General features: G+C 40.6%; 2 protein-coding genes across 4 annotated transcripts in view; both read left to right on the top strand.

Moving 5' to 3' along the window:
* The window catches only part of STOX1 (storkhead box 1), a 46,264-nt gene extending 29,039 nt beyond the window's left edge, over window positions 1-17,225 (top strand). The window contains exons 2-4 of one of the 2 annotated variants that reach the window (XM_031461174.2): window positions 8,663-8,815; window positions 10,036-12,391; window positions 14,782-17,225. In XM_031461174.2, the coding sequence (XP_031317034.2) occupies window positions 8,663-8,815; window positions 10,036-12,391; window positions 14,782-14,929 (2,657 nt within the window). In that variant the 3' untranslated portion in view covers window positions 14,930-17,225. The remainder of the gene's footprint in view (window positions 1-8,662; window positions 8,816-10,035; window positions 12,392-14,781) is intronic. The other variant, XM_064488108.1, reaches the window with a different exon arrangement.
* A 1,553-nt stretch (window positions 17,226-18,778) lies between these two features.
* Window positions 18,779-19,810, top strand: part of DDX50 (DExD-box helicase 50) — a 28,443-nt gene continuing 27,411 nt past the window's right edge. Inside the window, exon 1 of one of the 2 annotated variants that reach the window (XM_010985820.3) lies at window positions 18,779-18,978. In XM_010985820.3, the coding sequence (XP_010984122.1) occupies window positions 18,892-18,978 (87 nt within the window). In that variant the 5' untranslated portion in view covers window positions 18,779-18,891. The remainder of the gene's footprint in view (window positions 18,979-19,810) is intronic. The other variant, XM_031461172.2, reaches the window with a different exon arrangement.

Genomic DNA, 19,810 nt, shown 5'->3' with positions numbered 1-19,810 from the left:
ACAGACTATTCAGCGAGAGGCCAGTTTGAATGGAGTGAAGACATACCTGAAGGGAAATATTAGATATTGGAGAAAAAGGAATGTTGCCAGATATGACTGGCAAGTATTGGGTTAAATAAGTTAGGTTTTCAGTTACAGTTCCTAGAGCCTTTCACAATGTCCCTGTGACTCAAGCCACGTTTCTTAAACATTTGGGCTTTGGGACCAATTTCTTACAAAGCATTTCATGGAATGACTTCCACAGAACACATTTTGGAAAATGCTGATCTAGTTCAGCTCCACATTTAAGACAAGGAAGCTGAGACCCAGAGTGCAGAGGTGGCTTATTCAGCACCTCATAACAGAACTTGGATTAGAACCCAAATCAGATGGCTTGACCTCCAGTAAATGTTCATTTGTAATGTGAAGACTATGTGTTTATAAAGAACAGCTTCTTCATTAAAGGTCATTACAGGGACTTTTATTTATCTGTTACTACTCAAACAACAACCTGGTGCTGAAATACCCCCAGTTTTGTACAGTGGTATTTTATATTCATCACTGTGATGCTGAGCAGAGGTGAGAGCTGTCAGTCACTGGCCCTGCCTCTGCAGACTCCACAATCTTGGGTTCATCTTAAGTCAGCCTCAGATTTCCCTGGAGGGCAAAGAAAGGATGTTTTTCTGCACAGCCATTTTAAGGAGACACAGGGACTGCAGAAGTTTACAACCTGTGCCTCTTTCCTTAGCTTTTCCTTGCCCCAACCCTTATACCTACCTGCTGCAGTAGGCAGGATGGCCCCCAAAGATGTCCACATCCAAATCCCTGGAAACTGTGACTATGTTACCTAATATGGCAAAAAGGACTTGGCAGATGTAATTAGCTTATGGACTTCAGGGTGATTACCCTGGATGATATGGGTAGGCCCAATCTAATCACATGAGCCCTTAAAAGCAGAGAACTTGCTCTGGCTGGAAGCAGAATCGAAGCAACAGAAAGGCAAGTCGGAGAGAACTGAAGTGTGAAAAAGACTCCAGGCTGTTTGAAGATGAAGGGGGCAACATGACAAGAAATGCAGGTGACTTTAAGTTGCTGAGGAGAGGCTCCCGTCTGACAGCCATTGAGGGAACGGGGAGCTCGGTTCTCAGTCCAACAACTACAAGGAACTGTTCTGCCGAAAACCTGAACAAGCATGGAAGCAGATTCTCCCCCAGAGCATCCAAGGGCAGCCCTGAGCCCAGCCCCAAGCAGCGAGCAGCAGCACCCGTGGAACCCACCAGACTTCTGACCTGTGAGATACTGTGTTGTTTTAAGCCACCAGTTTGTTTTGACAGCCTTAGAAAACTAACACACCTGGGTATAGTCATTAACAACCAAAGAGGAAGCTGTGAAAGGAATAGAGGTTAGGGAAGGGCCCCACAGGGCCTGAAGAACTTCGGGACCAAGTGTGAATGAATTTTAGCATTTTTTAAAAGAAATCATCTGGTTCCAGTCATTCACATCCTTCCCTCCCAGCCAGGTGTCCCTGTATCTCCGTGGGGGGAAGGCTGCTCCCTGAAAGGGCCAACTCTGTCTTTTCAGGCATATCCATGTGCTGTGACAAGCCAATTGTGAGGTCTCTGTCATAAACGGTCCAAGACCTTTGCAGCTCAACTGCTGGTCAACATCAGTGGCTATATCACTTGAAAGCAAGGGGCCTCTAATTTCCTAATCCTGACAGCTTGAAGTGTGTCTGTTAAAGAGGATAGCACTAAGGACTCCTGCTGTTGAACAGCCTGGCCTTCTGAGGGAAGCCTTTAGCTTTTCAACAGAGGGCGTTTCCCAGAAGGGAGGGGAGCCATTTGTCTGGGAGTTCAAAATAAACCTCTCTGAGCTTGAGAAGGAATTTCAGCTTCCATCATAGATAACCCAGCTACCCTTAGATGTACAGCCAGTTTCTGAGTCTTGGTACTCTTTTGTCTTTCAGTGTTTAGGAAAGTGTTTGCGTTCTTTTGTTTTACTGAAATAAAAGGGAGACACGGAGAGGGGTTTGGTTTTGCTAGCCTGAAATCTTTCTTCTTTTTGTTCCCATTTTGTTTGGTTTTCTGAACCTATTTAAGGTTATAACACAATAGATCTAATTATTTAAAGTCATGGAAATTTTTGCCCAGTGTCTAATCTCTGATGAGACATACATTGTTACAGAGTACTTTCATTTTTAAAAGTTCAGGATTAATTTTAATCTTAAAGAAATTTGGAAATTCAGTACTGGATAAAAGTGCAATTTAGAATCAGGGAAGCTTCTTGGATTACATAGAACAAAACATCCCTTTTTATTAAGCCTGGGTGTATCTGCAGGCTGTTTTATTCATGCTCTATTGTCATCTCTACTGCATGTAGACGATACTTTTCCCACAGTGTGATTCAATACAGGCGCCCAGAAAGATCCTCTCAGATTTCATGTGTCCGGGTAATTAGCTGAGTTTGAGTGTCTCAGTTAAACTGTTTGAAGGTCAATAATGCATGAATTTCTGGCAGACTGCCTAGCACAGAGTCTATAAACACACTTGTATAGGGGACTAAACATTTTTAAAATAGAGAAAATTTTGTGTTTTAAATATGAAATAAATAATGCTAGGATTAGTTTTTCCTAGAATTTAATTTTATGGCAAATTGACGTTTTAGTGTAACACTAAAAGTTCTGTTGTGAATGCTTTCCAAATTGCCAAAGAAATATTTCCTCTTTTTTTGTGTATTTGTACACACTTTCTTATGGATCTTAAAATCAAATTCAAGCACTGTATATTAAAATGAAAGAGTTTTTCTAACCATCCTTTAGAAAAAACTCAGAGTTTAGATTCCATGAGAATGCCCTCTTGGAATTTGTTTCGGTGCCTTAAAAGCATAAGATAAGTGTAAATATTGCATGGTAAGTTAATTTTTTTCCCCTAAAGGTAAAGTTTTTATGTAAAGCTTTAATTTTGTCCCTGACATTTAGGAGCGTTCAGATATCAAGATAAACACTCAGTTTTGATAAAGATGCTTTTTTGAAGGGTTCCCCCCCACCAACGCCCAGTGGATAAAGCAAACACAGGCTTGGGAGAGGCAGGTTGTAACTTAATTTTGGTTCTGCCTTTCTCACTTGGAGAATACAAAGTTTAGGCTTGTTTTAGTTTTATTAAAACTTCCAACTGATTATCTGTAGCTGGCAGATTTAGGAGTCTGGTGTCCCGGGTTGAAGATTCCTCCAGTACCGCGGCTCTTGGTTGGGGGAGGTGTGCTGGTGCTACGCCAGCTGCCTTCTCTGGGTCTGGTGGAAGGCAGTCTTGCTGTGTCCGTATTTGTCATGAATGTACTTCTTGCTGTTTTCACCTTGGGGCATGAGTATTCACACCTCATGAATTGTCCAGGAAATAACTCTTCCAGCCACTCTTCTTCACGGTTAGACAACAGCCAGGATAGGGTATTTTTCTAGAGGAACTTCGTGTCCTGACATGAAGATGCCACCTCCTTTTCCTCAGAATTTTGATGTGGTCTTTGATGGCACCAGATTCTTGAGCTATTATCACTAACTCCAGGAACAGGCCATACCTCCATTGTTCTGCTCCTATTGGCCAGGGGCTTTCTAGGCCACTGTTACTAGGCACCCGGGAGCAGAAATTGATTGCCTGGGGTTATGTGAATTTATGTCTATCACACAAGAGACTGATGCTAGTCACAATTCTAGGATCCCAAGCTATGAGGGGTCTGCTCTGGACTGTACTGGATGTCATTGGCTTTCGATAGTTAAGAGCTCCATATTTTCATTTGCTCACTGGGTATCTACATGCTACATATGTTTAATTTGCATTGCCCTGTTTTTTTCTTTCCTAGAAAAGTAGAATTTTAAAGAATAATTAAAAAAAAACCTCATATATTTTGCCTCATAATTTGGGAATTAAAAAATATTATATACCAACTAAATCCTTTGGGGGTACAGCACAGTAGCAATGGAAATGTCCTTGCAGAAAAGGTGGCATTAAATGTAGCAGGCGCTACTCTGTATGGTTCTACTTTGTTGGTATTTTTTGTGAAACCAGTCTTTGAGCATAAACATGTTTCCCATTTCCACAGCCCCCAAGAGTACAAGACTGTGTAAACAGAGAGAACATTGTTGTGAACTGTTTACTCTGGCCCACAGGCTCTCCTAGCCTTCTGATCCCTGCTCAGCTCAAGGGTCAGAGGTCTGCAGCGGGCCTGGACTTAAGGGTGCTTGTCAATTACTCCGCAGTAGTGGAGGGTAAAGCCCAAGGGCTAGCCTTCTCTTACTGTGAAATCTACTTATTTCTATACATGGCATCTTTTACACAGAAATTTAATATTTGGTGAAAAACTCTGTAAGAGTTATTGCATTCCAGAAACCCAAGTGCAAAAGTAACTGAAACAAACTATGGCTGCTGCTCGAAAATCATTCCCACATCTGTCACAAATATTCCCATGTCAGGATTCCCTCTGCTTTCCTGCACAAAAAACTCTTGATGATTTATGCACCTGAAGACGTATCTTAGCAACGGCTGTGAAGGAAATGTACTGAGAAGCTTTCTCTAGGCTTTGTTTAGAGGGAGCTCCACAGCAGACGTTAAATGTGACTTAACATGTTCTCTGAAAGGCAGTTGACACATAGTTGTAGTAATTTTAAAAAGAAGAGAGGGCATTTGTCTTTCTAGTTGGTAGGAGATTTATTTACTCTTTTAAAATACACATCCCCACACTATGGTAGGAATTATGAAGAAAATTTCTAAATATGTCTTTGGATTTGGCAAGCAGTTTAAGGATTCTTTAACAAAAAGTTTGGGGTTTTTAAAATGTAAGAAAGAGCTTCTCTTTCTCATACATTTCTGCTTGGTAACTAAAAGTAGTGCTTTCTGAAAAGTACATTTTAACTTACTTGGAAGTAATTATAGGTATACAAGGGATTGCAAAGAAATGTACAGGAACATCCCATGCATCCCTTCCCTCAGCCCCATGAAAAATCTATTTTGACTATTCATTTTCCCATGAAAAGAGGAAACACGCTTAAGGATTGAGCTAGCAAATGGGCTGCTTCAAGTCTAGCCCAAAGGTTCATTGGAGACCCTTTATTGGACCCCAGTACAGCTTCCTTGTTTCATTTGCACAGAAATGGGAAGCCACCAGCAGGGGGCGCAGCAGGAGCACCAGACATGCACTGCTTTTCTAAGCCACTCATCTCTGTTTTAATCTCTATCCTTCCCACCCCTATCTAAAAGTTCAAAGTAACTGGGTGTACACTAGAGTTGAGGTGAGGCTTGAGTGCCTATTATGCGGTTGAGCATATCGTTTTCAGATTTTGCCCGCTTCTCCGATACTCTAGTCTTTAACTTTCTAGGAGAGGAGACCTCCCCCCCTCCCTTTTTGAATTAAGGACTTCTAAGTCCACATGAAGTGGGGCAGGTAATCAATTTAAGATCACATACAAGAAAAAAGTCACTTAGACTCTCTTGGAAGATGGGAAGGAGATATATGTTTGTTTTAAATTAAGCACATAGAGTTAAATATGTTTAAGAAGCAAAAAAATATGTGCAATTGTACTTTAATTCTGTATTTGGCCAGGTTGAGGAGGGAGAGGAAAGAGAAGAAAGTAAATCTCAGATGCAGAGGGAAAAAGGAAAAGCAAAGAGGGAACGAAGATGGGGAGAAAGGCTTACCAGCCTAGCTCAGAGGTAGAGTTTCTAGGAGGATTTTGAGTTTTAGGTCAGTTAACATTCTACTCGGACATTAAGTTTCATAGCATCATCTCTTATCACTGCCCTTTGAAATGCTACTTAATTAGCCATTCATCCTAGCTTCTCAGAATGCTATAGGTATCTTAGCATCACCCAATGGGACAGCACCAAGCAGGCCAAGAGGAGAGCCTTCCTTAGGCTGCCAAAGCAGACAGCAATTCTCCCCTGTGTTGCGACCTTCCAAGGTCAAAGATGCCCCAGCCTTCCAAATAGAGACGTGTAAGTAAACAAGGAAACAGAGCAATGTGATCTTTAATAGCAAACTGCTTATCAGGTTCCTGATGGAAGTCCTTTATCTTTCGTGCGGTAAGTCCTGTGAGCCACTGACCAGCTTTAGCTACAACCCTTTACACTTGGCCATTCCTCATCAGTTTCCTTCCCCCTCAACAACCAGTGCAATGTATTGGCTTTTTCATTGTCACTGGGAAAGTCAACTGCAGGGTATAGCCAGGTTTTCTAACTATTTTGGCTTCCCTCTGGCTACAGTTGACTCCTATGCAGCCCTAGGGCCATGTTTATTTGTTGAATGATTAGTTACTTCAGCTGATACTATGGATGTCAACACACTGGTGCTACTCAGACCAGCAGCATGGACATCACCTGGGAGGTTGTTAGAAATGCAGAATTATAGGCTCAGGTTCAGATCTTCTGAATCAGAGTCTGCCCATTAGCACAATCCCCTGGTGATTCTCATATGCACGCTGAAGTTTTAGAAGCACTGTTGGCCTCCCTGACTCTCACCCTTTTCTATTCCCAACTGCCACTTCATCTACCAGACACCACACTTAAATCGCCTTGAGACTCGGGGCTCCTTCATAATCTTTGTATTCATTTTTCAGTGTCCTAGTGTACTCTGAGACTAACTGTTCAAACTCCCTTTCTACTCTTCACCTCCTCATTCCCATTTTTTCCTCCTCCCATTCCTAGTTCTCCCCAACTTCACGGAGATCAGATGACCTTGCTGTACTAATGTTTTTTTCACCCTATGCCTCAAGATATTTCTGGTCTTCTGCCACTCTATTTTCTCATATCTCAGATGAAGTAATATTTATCTCATTTCTAATATAGTTCTTTTATCTGTGCCTTTTGTACATTTTCCCTTTCCCTTCCTTTGGGATATCTTGCTGTTTTATTGGTCTCCTCTCTCTCAGAATCATTTCTGTCATCTCCAAAAAGCCCTTCCTTTTTGCATCCAAATGTGCAGAGATTTTAAGAAAATCCCAGCATACACACACACATTAACATTCACTTGATCCTACTCCTTTGTAGTTTGTGTTCTGTTTCTCCTCTTTGACAATCAGATTTTTTCCAAAAAATGGTCTAGAACAGTGGTTTACAATTGAGGCAGTTTTGGCCCCCATACCCAACTCCTTCTTTCCAGGGACTTTCGGCAATGTCTGGAGACATTTTTGCTGCAACTGTGGGAAATGCTACTGGCATCTAGAAGTCAAGGACACTACTAAACATCCTACAATGCACAAGATGGCCCCCTACAACAAATAATTCTCTGGCTAGGGTGACCAACCATCCTGGTTTGCCTTCAACTTTCTGGTTCTAGCACTGAAAATCCTGTGTCCTGGGAAACCCCTCAGTCCAGGGCATACTGGGACAATTGGTCACCCTGCACCTGGCCCCAAATGTCAAAAGTGCCGAAGATGAGAAACCCTGCTCTAGGAGGAAGAGCCATTAACTTCAGTTTTTTCTCACCAACTCCCTTCCCTTCAATCTGACATTTAATATCTGTTCTTTCCTGTGGTAACAATTCTCTTGAAAGTCACCAATGTCACCTTGTTTCAATCAAGTAATCCAGTTGCCTTTTCTCCAACTTTTTGATCTCTTTCAAGCACTTGACTCTACTGATTGGCTATTCATTTTGAAGGGTTTTTTTTTTTTCCTCTTACTCTTTGTTCTCTCCCTCCTGCCTTCATTACTGTGCCTTCTGTCTTTTATGAGTTCCTATTTCTACTATCTCTTAAATGTAGGTAGCCCCTCAGTTAAGTGTTCCTTGGCTTTCTTCTTTACTCGTCTATTAAAGAATTTGTTTTACGCCTGAGCTTCAGCTCTCATCCCTATTGGTTGATTCCCAGATCTCTCTCCTGAGTCCTAGTCCTTCCTTTCCAATAATTGAGGGGTTCCCTTGAGTGTCCAGAGAATCTAAAACTCAACCTAATGGCATTATAAGAAGAACATTTAATACATTGGCAAAGAGGAAAGGCAATATGGTCTAGCTCTTTTTTCTAGCCTTATCTTCCACTTTGGTCTGATATTACCCTTAAACTCTCTCCAACCAAGATAACTCTAGCCGCCTCTTGTGTACTTTGTAATTCCCTCGCACCATGATTTTGCTCCATGTATTCTTGCAAATTGGAAATGACTTCTGCCTTTTCCTTCTTCAAATTTTCCTAATCATTCCGGTCAGGAAAATGCGGAATGATGAAAATACTGGATCAGGAGTCAGAAGATCTATTTCTGTCACTACTTGCTTTTAGGCCTTGGGCTCAATTATTTGAGCTTTCTATTGTTTTACATACTTTAAATAAAGAAATAATAATCTCCTCTGTGCCTGTCTCAAGAAGCTAATATGAAAAAATGCTTTGAAAGATGTGAATTGCCGCATAAGCATTGTGAGACCTGAACTCCGGTAGCACTTGGTGCCTTTCATTTGGAAACGATCTCTTGCTTATAAAGTAGTGACAAATATTACAAATTTCTTAAAAGTAGAGGTCATAACATACAGCCTTTTTCTTCTGTAGTTTCTATCATCGCACATGTCATGTTGGCGGAATCTGAGTAAGGACTGGTGAAAGAGGAGCAGTTCCACCTGCTATTCAGTTTTTACTCTTGTTCACTAATTCCAAACATTTTATAGTGTATCAAATTTTTCACCTTTCCTTTTTTTTTTTTTTTAATCTCCAACTTAGGTGATGTCTTTCCGGTGCAAATGAATCCAATAGCTCAATCTCAGTTTATACCTTTGGCTGAAGTTCTTTGCTGTGCAGTATCCGATATGAATGCAGCTCAGATTGTGGTAACACAGGAGACACTCTTGGAACATCTGATGAAACATTACCCAGGTAGGGTAATGAGTTTTTCTTTCTGAGTTCATTGCATGTGTTTGGTTTCTTTTTATGTCATCTTAAACACGTAAATGAACTGGGTGATACTCCCATTTTTTTCTATGATTGAATCTTATGTTAGAGCCTTGTCATAGAAAGGCCTGCCTCAATAAACTTGATATGAGTTTTTCTTTTATTTCCCAAATTAACTTTTTCAAGAATAATGTTTCTGGTAACAAATAAGTCACATGTTATAGAAAGGAGTGCAAAAACATTCATCTTCTCCCCCGACGTCCTATTCTTAAATGGTCACTTCCCAGAGGTGACAACTTCTATCATTTATAGTTTCTCATGTATACTTTCATAAATTGTATTTGAATATGTGTATCCTTTTTAAATAACAAATTGGATCATTCTACACATTCTCTTTGCACCTTTCTTTACTTTTTTAGCTTAAAGACATAGTTTGGAGATCTTTCCATACGAGCATATATTGATCTATCTCATCCTTGTTATAGCTGCGTGGTATCCAAATGCATGAGTGTCAAAGAGCATTTTTATCTTTCCCATCATAAACTATGCTTATTGTAGAAAAATCCAGAAAGTATAGAAGAGTAATCACTCACGTCACCATTCCCCCAAGGAAACCAATGTTGATACGTTGATGTATTCTTCCGGTGTTACACATTTTACACACTGTTTTCACAATGTAAATATAGTTTTCAACCCTGCTATTTGGAAAGGGAATTTCTTTTAAAGTTATTTTGTTACCTTCTCAGTTTGTCAAACCTCCATAATCCAGATGTCAGGTAGTTTGCCCTCGCCCAAGTACAGACTAGTTTTCATTTTCTCTTTAGATTCTTACTAAGATTTAAGCTATGAAATTGTGGTTTTCAAAAACTTCTATGTTTGCTCTCAGGACTTTCCTTAGTCAACACTTAAATTTATAATGAGGTTGTGTAACTTGGTGTTTGTATTTGAGTGAATTCAGATTTTTTTCTCTACTTAATCATTAACCTAGACATATGCCTTTGTGTAGACAAAATTATATTCCTGTTACTCAATTCAATTATGATTCTTGGTAATGCTTCTTTCACATTTTAATTACATTCATTAACTATGTTCCAATTAGCTTGGATTCAGCAAGCATATGTGTGGTGACTTCTGAGTTACTGATTTCACTCATTAAAATGTTTCTTATTCAGAATCTATCAATGTAAAATGCTTGTTTATTTTAGGCACTGCAATTCCATCTCAAGATATTCTCTATACTACTCTGGGAAGTCTGATTAAAGAAAGGAAGATTTATCATACTGGAGAAGGATATTTCATAGTTACTCCTCAGACTTACTTCATCACAAGTGCAACCCCCAAAGAAAATAAGACAGTCCTATCAGATGAAAGCCCCCGGATGCCAACTTCCATCACATACTTGGTGAACGTGGAGAGCTGTGCAGAGTTTGCCAAAGGAAATGCAGCCCCCATTTCCCACTGTCACTCTTGCCGCTGTTTCCCTGATGTGTGCACTCAGGGTGCACAGGAACCACCGGCTGCTGCAGAAGTGACTAGCAAAGGCCAGAAAGGTTTTGGAGAATCCAAATCTTTGGTACAGAATCGAGCAGTTTCAGTGTCTGAGGAGAATCAGGTCTGTGAAAGCGCCAAACCTTTGGCACACAGAAAAGACAGGGAAAAAGTCAAGAAGTTTGGCTTTAGCCTCTTCTGGCGCAGTATATCCAGAAAGGAGAAGTCTAGAACGGAGTACAGCAGTTTCTCTGCTCAGTTCCCACCAGAAGAGTGGCCTGTCCGAGATGAAGATAACTTGGACAATATCCCTCGAGACATTGAACATGAGATAATCAAACGAATCAATCCCATTCTGACCGTTGACAACTTAACCAAACATACTGTCCTAATGCAAAAATACGAAGAGCAGAAGAAATATAACAGCCAGGGCACTTCCACGGGTATGCTGTCAGTTGGGCATAAGTATCTTTCAAAAGTGGGAATTAAGAAAAGGCAGGGCCGGTCTATAAAGCCTCGAAGGCAGGGCCAGTCTCATAGGGAAAGACACAAAACCAGGAGTCAGCGAAGTGGGCCGCAACCAGGAAGCATTAGACGGGAGAAATACCCCAAGCTCCCGGCTACACAGCCCATCCCCAGAATTAAAAGCCCAAATGAAGCAGTAGTTCAGACACCACTTGATGAGAATCCATTAGTGCTAGGTTCTCATTTGTTTTACAAAAAGCAAATCAGTAATCCTTTCCAGGGTTTGTCTCACCGAGGGATCCCTATAACCAAAGGGTACAACATCCAGAAGACTAGTGATCTGAAACCCAGTCAGATTGCACCAAAGGGAAAGCCTTTCCAAAGGTCAGGGTCTTTGGATTCAAGAATCTTTGAGAATGAAGCCAGACAGCCATGTGCTGAACAGTGTAATGATAAATTGAGAGCAGAATCCATTTGTATGACTAACTTTACTGTCAAACCTATCAGCGATGACTTTAGAGATCCCCTCTTAAATTGCTGTCAATGTAGTGTTTTGCAAAATGATAGTAAATGCTGTTCCTTCAGGGAAAGAATGTTGAGATATGATGTGTATGGTGGAGAAAACAAGGCAATCCCTGAAGTCTTGAGGAAAAGTTATTCCCACTTTGACACATTAGAAGAGACAAAAGAAACACAGCATGTCCTGCCACCACGAGGCTCCTCTTCCTTAGACCAAGCATTCTCTGCTTGTAGATTAGTTGATAAAACAATACACCAGTTCCAAAACCTTGGTCTTTTAGATTACCCGATTGTTGCGAACCATTTGAGACAACCCGAGAGACAAGACAGAGACTCAGAGGAAAGTGTAATGAAAAAGGTATTTGTCCAGGAAGCAGAGACTGTGAGTCCAGAAAATGAAGGGCTTTCTGATGATGACCAGGTCTTGTATCAGAAGGAAGTGGAAGATGATGATGGGGCCTGCAGTTCCTTATATCTAGATGAGGATGACTTTTCTGAGAATGACAACTTAATTCAAATGCTGCCTGGCCACATTCAGTATCCCTTTACAGGGGGAAGCAAGTGGAATCACTTAGGGAAACAAAAGGTGACTGAAAGGTCTCTGACTGGGTACATTAGCAATGTAGGTAGGTCTGAGCCTCATGCGCTTGAAGGAAATGAACATTACAAACCCACTGGGTTGCTCACTAACCCAGGTGAAGGCCAAAAACCTAATCTCTCTGCTGAAAGCTGTGTCTTCAGTTCAGGGACCCAGTCTGGTTTTAACTATGAAGAGGAACTCAGTGTAGCTAAATGTGTACAGGCTTCATCACCTGCCGATGGAAGTGTATTTGATTACTGCAACACAAGGAAAGCTGCTTCTGAGGCTGAAACTCTCCAAGACTGTCTTGGTGACACAGGAAAGAAGCCAGCTAGCTGGAGTCAGAGTGCTCAGAATCAGGAAATGAGAAAACAGTTCACACAAAAGTTAGAACTTTTCAACACTTCACATATGTCCGTGTTGGCTCAGGAGATCCAAAATGAACTCAGTCACTTGGAAGGAACAGAAAATCATAGCATGGCAGGAGATAGTGGAATAGATTCTCCACGGTAAGTGCACATAAAAGCATTTGAGTAGCCACCATCCCACAGGCATTAGTAAAATCAAGGGCAAACTGAGTTACCTAGTGGGAGACTCCTGAATAAACTTTATAATGATAGAATTCTGCCAGCCTTTACTGAATAGGTTGTTTAAAGTTACAATGAAATCTTTTATATAGTAGGACAGAGTACACTTTTAAATGTGAACCAAGATTTGACTGTTCCACTGCTACTAAATCTTGAAGTATTTCTAAAAATAGGAAGGAAAGTGGTTACCATAACCCAAGCACTTCCTGAACTCAGGGTTGGAAGTGTTCACCTGTATTGCTGGCTCTACACAAGTTGAGAAATAGATGTGGCTATTTTCTACTAATACTGTCCATGCCAATTTGTTTAAATAACATTGCTCTGATTATAAAAATAATATGGTCATAATAGAACATTTAAGAAGTACTGAAAAGTATTTTTAAAAAAACACTATAATCACCCCACCACCTAGATTTTTTTTAAAAGTCCTTTTATATTTGGTGTATTTATAACACTTAAGTCTCCACATAGTGATCTATATAGTTTATCTATTGAACTCATACTGTAGTTACTATTTTGCATGTTGCTCCTTTCAAAAGAATACAACGAACAGTCCCCCCAGGTTATTAAATAGTTTTCTAAAAAAGTTATCTTAAAATTTGGCATATATCTTCATTAGTTTTTTTAATTATGTAAAATTGTTGTGTACCTCCTTAGAAACAGTAAAGTAATACAGAAATGTAGAAAGTGAAACTGGAAGTCTCCATTCCCCAACCTTTTCCATTCCTGTCCCATAGAGATTGTTAACAGTTTCGTACATATTCTTGTAGGCTTTTTTTCATGTATTTATAAATGTGATTATTATTTTTTTAATGGAGGCACTGGGGATTGAACCCAGGACCTCCTGCATGCTAAGCATGTGCTCTGCCACTGAGCTGTTTCCCTCCCCTCCACTAAATATAATTTTTCAACAACAAATCATACAGAGCTGTGGCTTTCTTTTTCCACCTAACTTACCATGGATATCCTGCAATCAATACATACATATCCAACTCATTTTTAAAAAATGACTGCTCAATATTCCATTGTGTGGACTCTTGTTATTTACATAACCACTATTTTTCCTTCCCTTGACATTTAGATTATTCCTAGTTTTTTGCTATAATAAATCAGTCTGCAGTGAATTGTTATTATATAAATATTTGCAGAAATACCTGATTATTTACAATTTAAGGTAAATTCCCAGAAGTCGGCATTTTTTAAACGTATCTTTACTTTATTGGAGAACAAGATTTTTCTGTTTAAAACAATAGTTTAATTTACATTAAGTCATTGAAGTTGCAAAACATATCTTTGAAGTAAACAATGGTGGTATAAACCAATAAGCCATGGCTTCCCTTTTTCCCTTCTGGCAAAAGCAAAAGCAAAAGCAAAAATAAACCCAAAACAGATAAGAGAAATTGATGTGTAATTGAGAATTTAAATTTGAGAAATCTTGAGATATGTTATTTTTAAAAATTGCTTATAATATGGCTTTCTTGAAAGACTTTTATCTATAATCATTAAAGACATTTGTAAGAAGAGGGAGGGAAGACAGCATTTGGGCATCAACTGCATGCCATGACTGTTATAAGGATTAGAGGGACAAAGACAAACAAGATGTTGTTGCTACCTGTAGAAAGCTTACAATGTAGTTTAGTTGAGGAAACCAACCAACAAACGAACTCAAGAACAAAGCATAAACTCTTCATAACTGCCAAGGAGATGTGGACTTAAGAGTGCTGGGCTGTGTGGGAAACACTTATGGAGGACACATTTTTCAGATATATCTTAATGTAAGGGACAAATGAGGGAGAGGAGGCAAGGTGGGAGAAGGGGAATGTCAAAATGCCCAACCAGTAATGTGACTTGGCTGAAGCAAGGCAGACGTGTTAGATAAGGGACTAACATAGCTTACAGCTCCTAGGAAAGGAGCACTGTCAATATGAAAAATATTATAGTTCGCTTTTCCCTTCCATATGATTTCTCAAAAAAGAAATAAACTACGTGAGAAGATACTTGTCATTTCAGCTGTATAGAAGAGTTTTTCGGGGAACATACTGTTTCTGACTAGAATATAGTTGATTTTGGATCTGAGAACAATGCTCAGAAAATATGAACTTCTTAGAAAGCAGCTGTCAAATAATTGAGGTGCTGTTGGGAATCCTTTTAAATGTAAAGAGCACTTTAGATTTTTAAAGGTTAACTTACTTGACAAGTGCACCTTCATGTTAGTAAATATACTGCTTCAGAGTAACAAATGAAGATATGTCTTGGTTAGAAATCCAGGCCCTTATGAAAGGCAGTAATTTTGTTATTTTTAATGTCTTTAGGACACAGAGTCTGATATCTAGTAATTCAGTCATTTTGGATGGACTACAAAGAAGACAGAATTTTCTGCAGAACTTCAAGAGCACAAAGAGCAGTCAAACTCTCACATCCAATTCTTTACTACAACTGACTCCAGTCATAAATGTCTAATTCTTATTTTTCTTTTGGAATTTTTTTTTTTTGTAAAAATTTACAGCATTAATATAGAATGTTTTGAGGAGAGGCGAGCTTCGTGGTCCTACCACCCCGCCATCTTGACCTGAAATCTCCAGAATGTTTTGAGTATGTAAGAATTCTAAAGTAAGCATTGTTACTAACCTCATTACAGATTTTGTTGTGGTTACGGGCTTTTTTCTTTTTTGACATTGACTTTTTAAAGTTACCTTACTATAAATTGGGAATATATAGATTGTTTACATTTTAAAAACCTATGGAATCATTGGTCTTCTTCAATTAAATGTAATTAACTTGAATCATCATTCATTAGTTTCTCAAATATTTAGGATGTTAATTTACTACCCAGTAGTGAATTTCTGTCTCCATATCAACACTGAGTTCTTATGGTAAGTGGAGCTCACCAAATTTCAACATAAACCCCCAGAAAATAGTGTTTTAGTGTTGCATAGTTACTTTGCTTGCAACTGAAGTCTTTTATCATCAGAAAGAAAGAATTTATAGAGATGTGTTGGGTACTTTGCAAGAAGAATTCTTTCGATCCAATCATTGCTGTCAAAGATCTTCTTTGTGACCAGCTTGGACATGAACAAATGTCTCCACGCTGTAATTAACAGTGTCCTAAATACCTATGGCAGTAGGCATATGGCTCAACTTTTTCTCTGTTTCCTCTCATGTGAGACTCTACATAGCACGATATTGAGAAGTCAGGATGGTGATTATCTCAGTGGCGGAGATAGAGGGGAAGCAGAATGGCTGCGAATGTCATGTGAGTGAAAGGAAGAGATTTAGAGGAATGATGGGAGATGGCTGAGAGATAATTCATCTATATTTGATCCATTTGTGTTCATGATAAGACCTACATAGCCTTGCCAGAACTTTTTCTGGCAGGCCTTTTCAGACCAAGTAGTGGAATGGTCATTTCTCTTGGGTTTGGGAAACATGGAGCAGTCAAGACTGGTTTCAGCATATCACATAGTATAATTACACCAGCTCGGTAATACAACCTTATCATATGCTGGTGTGACATTGTTAAGCTCCATTTGTATCTTATTCATAGATTAGAAGAATGATCATGAATCAATTTTTTATAATTACTAAATGCAATTTAGCAGGCAGAATGTTTCAAAGAGTCAGATCCATGAGGAAAAAATAGTGGAAAGAGCCCCAGCAGTGAAAAATTTGGGATCAACTGCATTTTGAGAACGCATCCTACAGCTACCCACCCCCCCCCAGAAGGCTTTTAAGGAACAGGGAAGACAGGCTAATGCTTAAAGTAAGTGAGAAAGAGAGACATGAGAGTCATGAAATAAGAATGGGAATATATCAATTAACAAAAAAGGGAGTATATGAAACAAGCTCTACACTATTTCACTGGCTTCTACAGACATTTCTCCCGTTTGAAACCTTAGAAGCATGGTCCCCTTTTTCGCAGTAGTGGATTCCATTTCTTGTATCACGGTGCCCTCTTGTGGAGTAACTGATATGACTACTCCCTTCCACCACTTGGTTCAAAACATCTACAAAGTAATTCACTAAAGAAGCCGACCTCCCTCCAAAGGTTAAACATCTAAGATCTTTCTCAAATAATTTGAATCAGGAGCTAGATACATAAGTATACATGTGTTAAATGTGTTCAAAGCTGTCTCCTCTCCAACACTGTCAAAACTAGGAGCTAAAGGTAGATATATAAGCACTTCTGTACATCAATCTCTGTAGTACTGTTATATCAACTGATCCTCCCAACTTCCCTGAACTATCAGCAAGTATTTTTCCCCCACTTCACTAAGAAAAAAAAGATTTTAGAGTTTAGTTGGTGAAGGTCATGTGGCAGAAACTTCCCCTGTTCCCATTTTCACTTACTGCTACTATACTCTCAATACTCACTCCCTGCCTCCAGTATCTCTTGATCAATTTATAGTTGCCCCCTAAACTATTTACATATTGTAACATTTTAATACGATGGTTAAGTTCCTCTTGTCACAAAAGATTGACATGCTGAGGGAAAATGATGGCGCTTTTTATCTTCTACTTTCTAAATATGAAATAAAAATTAATATCTAGTCCTCTTGGTTGGTGAATGACCAGAGAGAGGCAAGTTGATAGTCATCTTGTTTTTATATCTTAAGGTCATAGAGCTTAATGAGCTAAAGCCAAAGAGAAGTCTTTATAGAACCTTGCAACAGCACCCCAACCCTTAAATTTTGAGAAAGAAATTGTATCAGTGACTCTGGCAAGATATTTGGAAAATAAAGATGTTCTAATAAGATAATTTTTTTAGTTCACTTATTTATTTTCCTTTTCCGTAAGAAATTTAAAATGCTGACTTGTTATTTTTGAATCAGCCTTTGGACAAATGGTTTTGTCTAAAAAGGTTACATTTTGAGTTACTTGTACATTTTAATTATTCATGCTAGCCCCTCATGTTCCCGCAATAAATTTAATCATCAGATATACATCTCCTGAGACTTATAGCGGGACCAAATATGAAAAAAAGAATTATCCTTTCCCTCATTCCCAAGTTTTCTAGTTGATCCAGGCCAGTCTATAATTATGCAGAAGACCTGTAGCAATGGCTTCAGGTATTCAGGACTAATTCCCAAACCCCATGACTTGTAGTAATCTGTAATTTTGCTAAAACAAAAGCTTGATGCTCAGGTTACAAGGCTGGTGTGCTAGATATTGTCAAGCGGTTTGTGAAGTGCCCCTGAACCTACACCTGAATTTGTTTTCTTGTTCTTTACTCAAAAGTAGCTGGGTTGAAAAGATAATGAAGAGATAAAAATAAATGGCTCTGAAAAGAAAGGCAACCAGCTAGCATGGTGATGTAAGAAAAGGTATACGCTAAGGAGTTAACCCTTTGTATCAAAGGCTTCCAGTTTTATTCAAGATTGTAATTCAGGGACAGTTAATCCCCATGAGACCCTTGCATCCACTGCAAATACGTAACCTGTCAAAGACACTTAGGCTTGTCTTTAGGTTTTTTCAGGTTTTTCCTACTATTCATTCTATATTTCAAGCTTTGGGAAACTCAAAGCTTTCAGGTTGGTGTGGCGGAGAAAGCAATGATCTCGGATTCAGAAGATGAATTCTTTAGTTCTGACTGTGCCACTAACTGTGTGGCCTTAGGCAAGTAAATCCCTCTTCGGAGGTTAAATTTCTCTAGTGTCAAATTGGGAGGGTGGGAAGGACCTAAAATGAACCAAGGACCAACTTCATGACTAAAACCGAACATTTGAGGGGCGGTTGTCCCGGGCCAGTTCTTTACTTCAAGCCCACCTAGACCCCCTCCAGTCCCCACAACTTCCCTCTCCATCAACGCCGGGCCGCTGGCCCCGTGCGATGCAGTTAAACGTTAACGCCTCACCCCGCAATGGGCGGGGCCGAAGCCTTCAGCTTCCGGCGGCGAAAGGCCAAGCGGCGAGCGGCTGTCTCTCTCGGTTCCGCACCAGCACGTCCTCCCGCCAACCCCCGTGCGCGCGGGCCCCTCTCCGCCGGCGTTGAGGGGCTCCTCATTCCCAGCACTGCATACTGGGAAGCCCCGAAGCATCTACGCTGTGCCAAAAAGAGCTGTCCGGAGTAGTGGAGTGAGAAAGAGTTAAAAAAAAAAAAATCCGTAACATTTTATGCTAATCAGTTCGCGCGTTCTTTATGAAGACTGGCCAGGGTTTTACTTCAGAAGCCAATCACTTCAGAACAAGGGTGGGGCAATCGAGACTGCTCTCATTCATTGGTTGGGAGATACCGTCGCAAAGGACAAGTTTAAACTGAGAGTATCCAGGATTGTTTTCCCCCACGCCGTACGGTGCGTGTCCCGGAAGTGACGCATGGGGCTGGCCGGGCGGCCGCCCTGCCCCCGCTTCCTTTCACGCTGTCGCTGCCCGTAGGTGGTTGTGGCCACCGTGCCCAGAGGGAAGAGGAGGCGGCGGCGGCGAGTGATGCCTGGCAAACTCCTCTGGGGGGACATTATGGACCTGGAGGCACCCTTGGAGGAGACCGAGAGCCAGAGGAAGGAGAAGCAAAAGGTGCGCTGATGATGGGCCGCGCCTCCTTTTGGGCTGCGCCGGCTTGGGCGGGGAGGGGAGTCTCCCTGATGGCCTGTCACAACCGGGCTGGAGCATCTGAGGGCCTTTTCCTCGTGCCGCCCTCGCCCCTCTGAGGTCGCTCCGGGATCATTCCCACCTCCACACACCCAACCTGAAGAAGGGCAGCACTGGGCTTTGGCCTGACCTCCCGTGGTTCCTCAGTCCTTCCCGTCGGCGCCTGCGAGATGGGCAGACTCAAGTACCCATCGCGGAATCTTTCTTTCCTCTTCTTCCTTAAGCAGCGAGGTTTGTCATTTGGTTTTCGTTGGCCGTCTTAGAAGGTGGTTAGGGGAAAAATGATTGCCTCGAATAGATGTTACTTCTCCGTCATCCTGTCCTGTATGCGAGAATCTTGGGGAAAGCGATCTTAGGTTTACAAACCTCGATAACGGGTCCGTTGAGGATTGAGGAAAAGTGTCACAGCCAATGTTGCCAAGATTTGGCTGTGATGAAGAGCATGTGGGTTGTATTATTAATAGACTTTCCTGTTAGTATTCACACTCAATTCACAGTTACTTATTGAGCCTAATTTATGGCAGACTCGGCTGGGCACCAAGGAGATCCCTGTCCTCAAAGAGTCTATTAGAAGCGTTGTAGAGATTTCCCAAGCCACCCCTCAAAAGGAAGAGACTTAGCGAAAACAGAGCTTTGGAGGGTAAGGAAGCAGTATTCGAAGGCTGACATTTGAGAAAAGGATGAAAATATTTTGTATAGCCCCAGAGAGCGGAACCTACCCTTTTGACCTTATCACCAAGGTAAACTTGCCGTTCCA

The sequence above is a fragment of the Camelus dromedarius genome, chromosome 8 (assembly GCF_036321535.1).
Source record: "Camelus dromedarius isolate mCamDro1 chromosome 8, mCamDro1.pat, whole genome shotgun sequence".
NCBI lineage: Eukaryota > Metazoa > Chordata > Mammalia > Artiodactyla > Camelidae > Camelus > Camelus dromedarius.
Note: the sequence above shows the minus strand (reverse complement) of the source record. Positions and strands in the feature narration are given on the sequence as shown.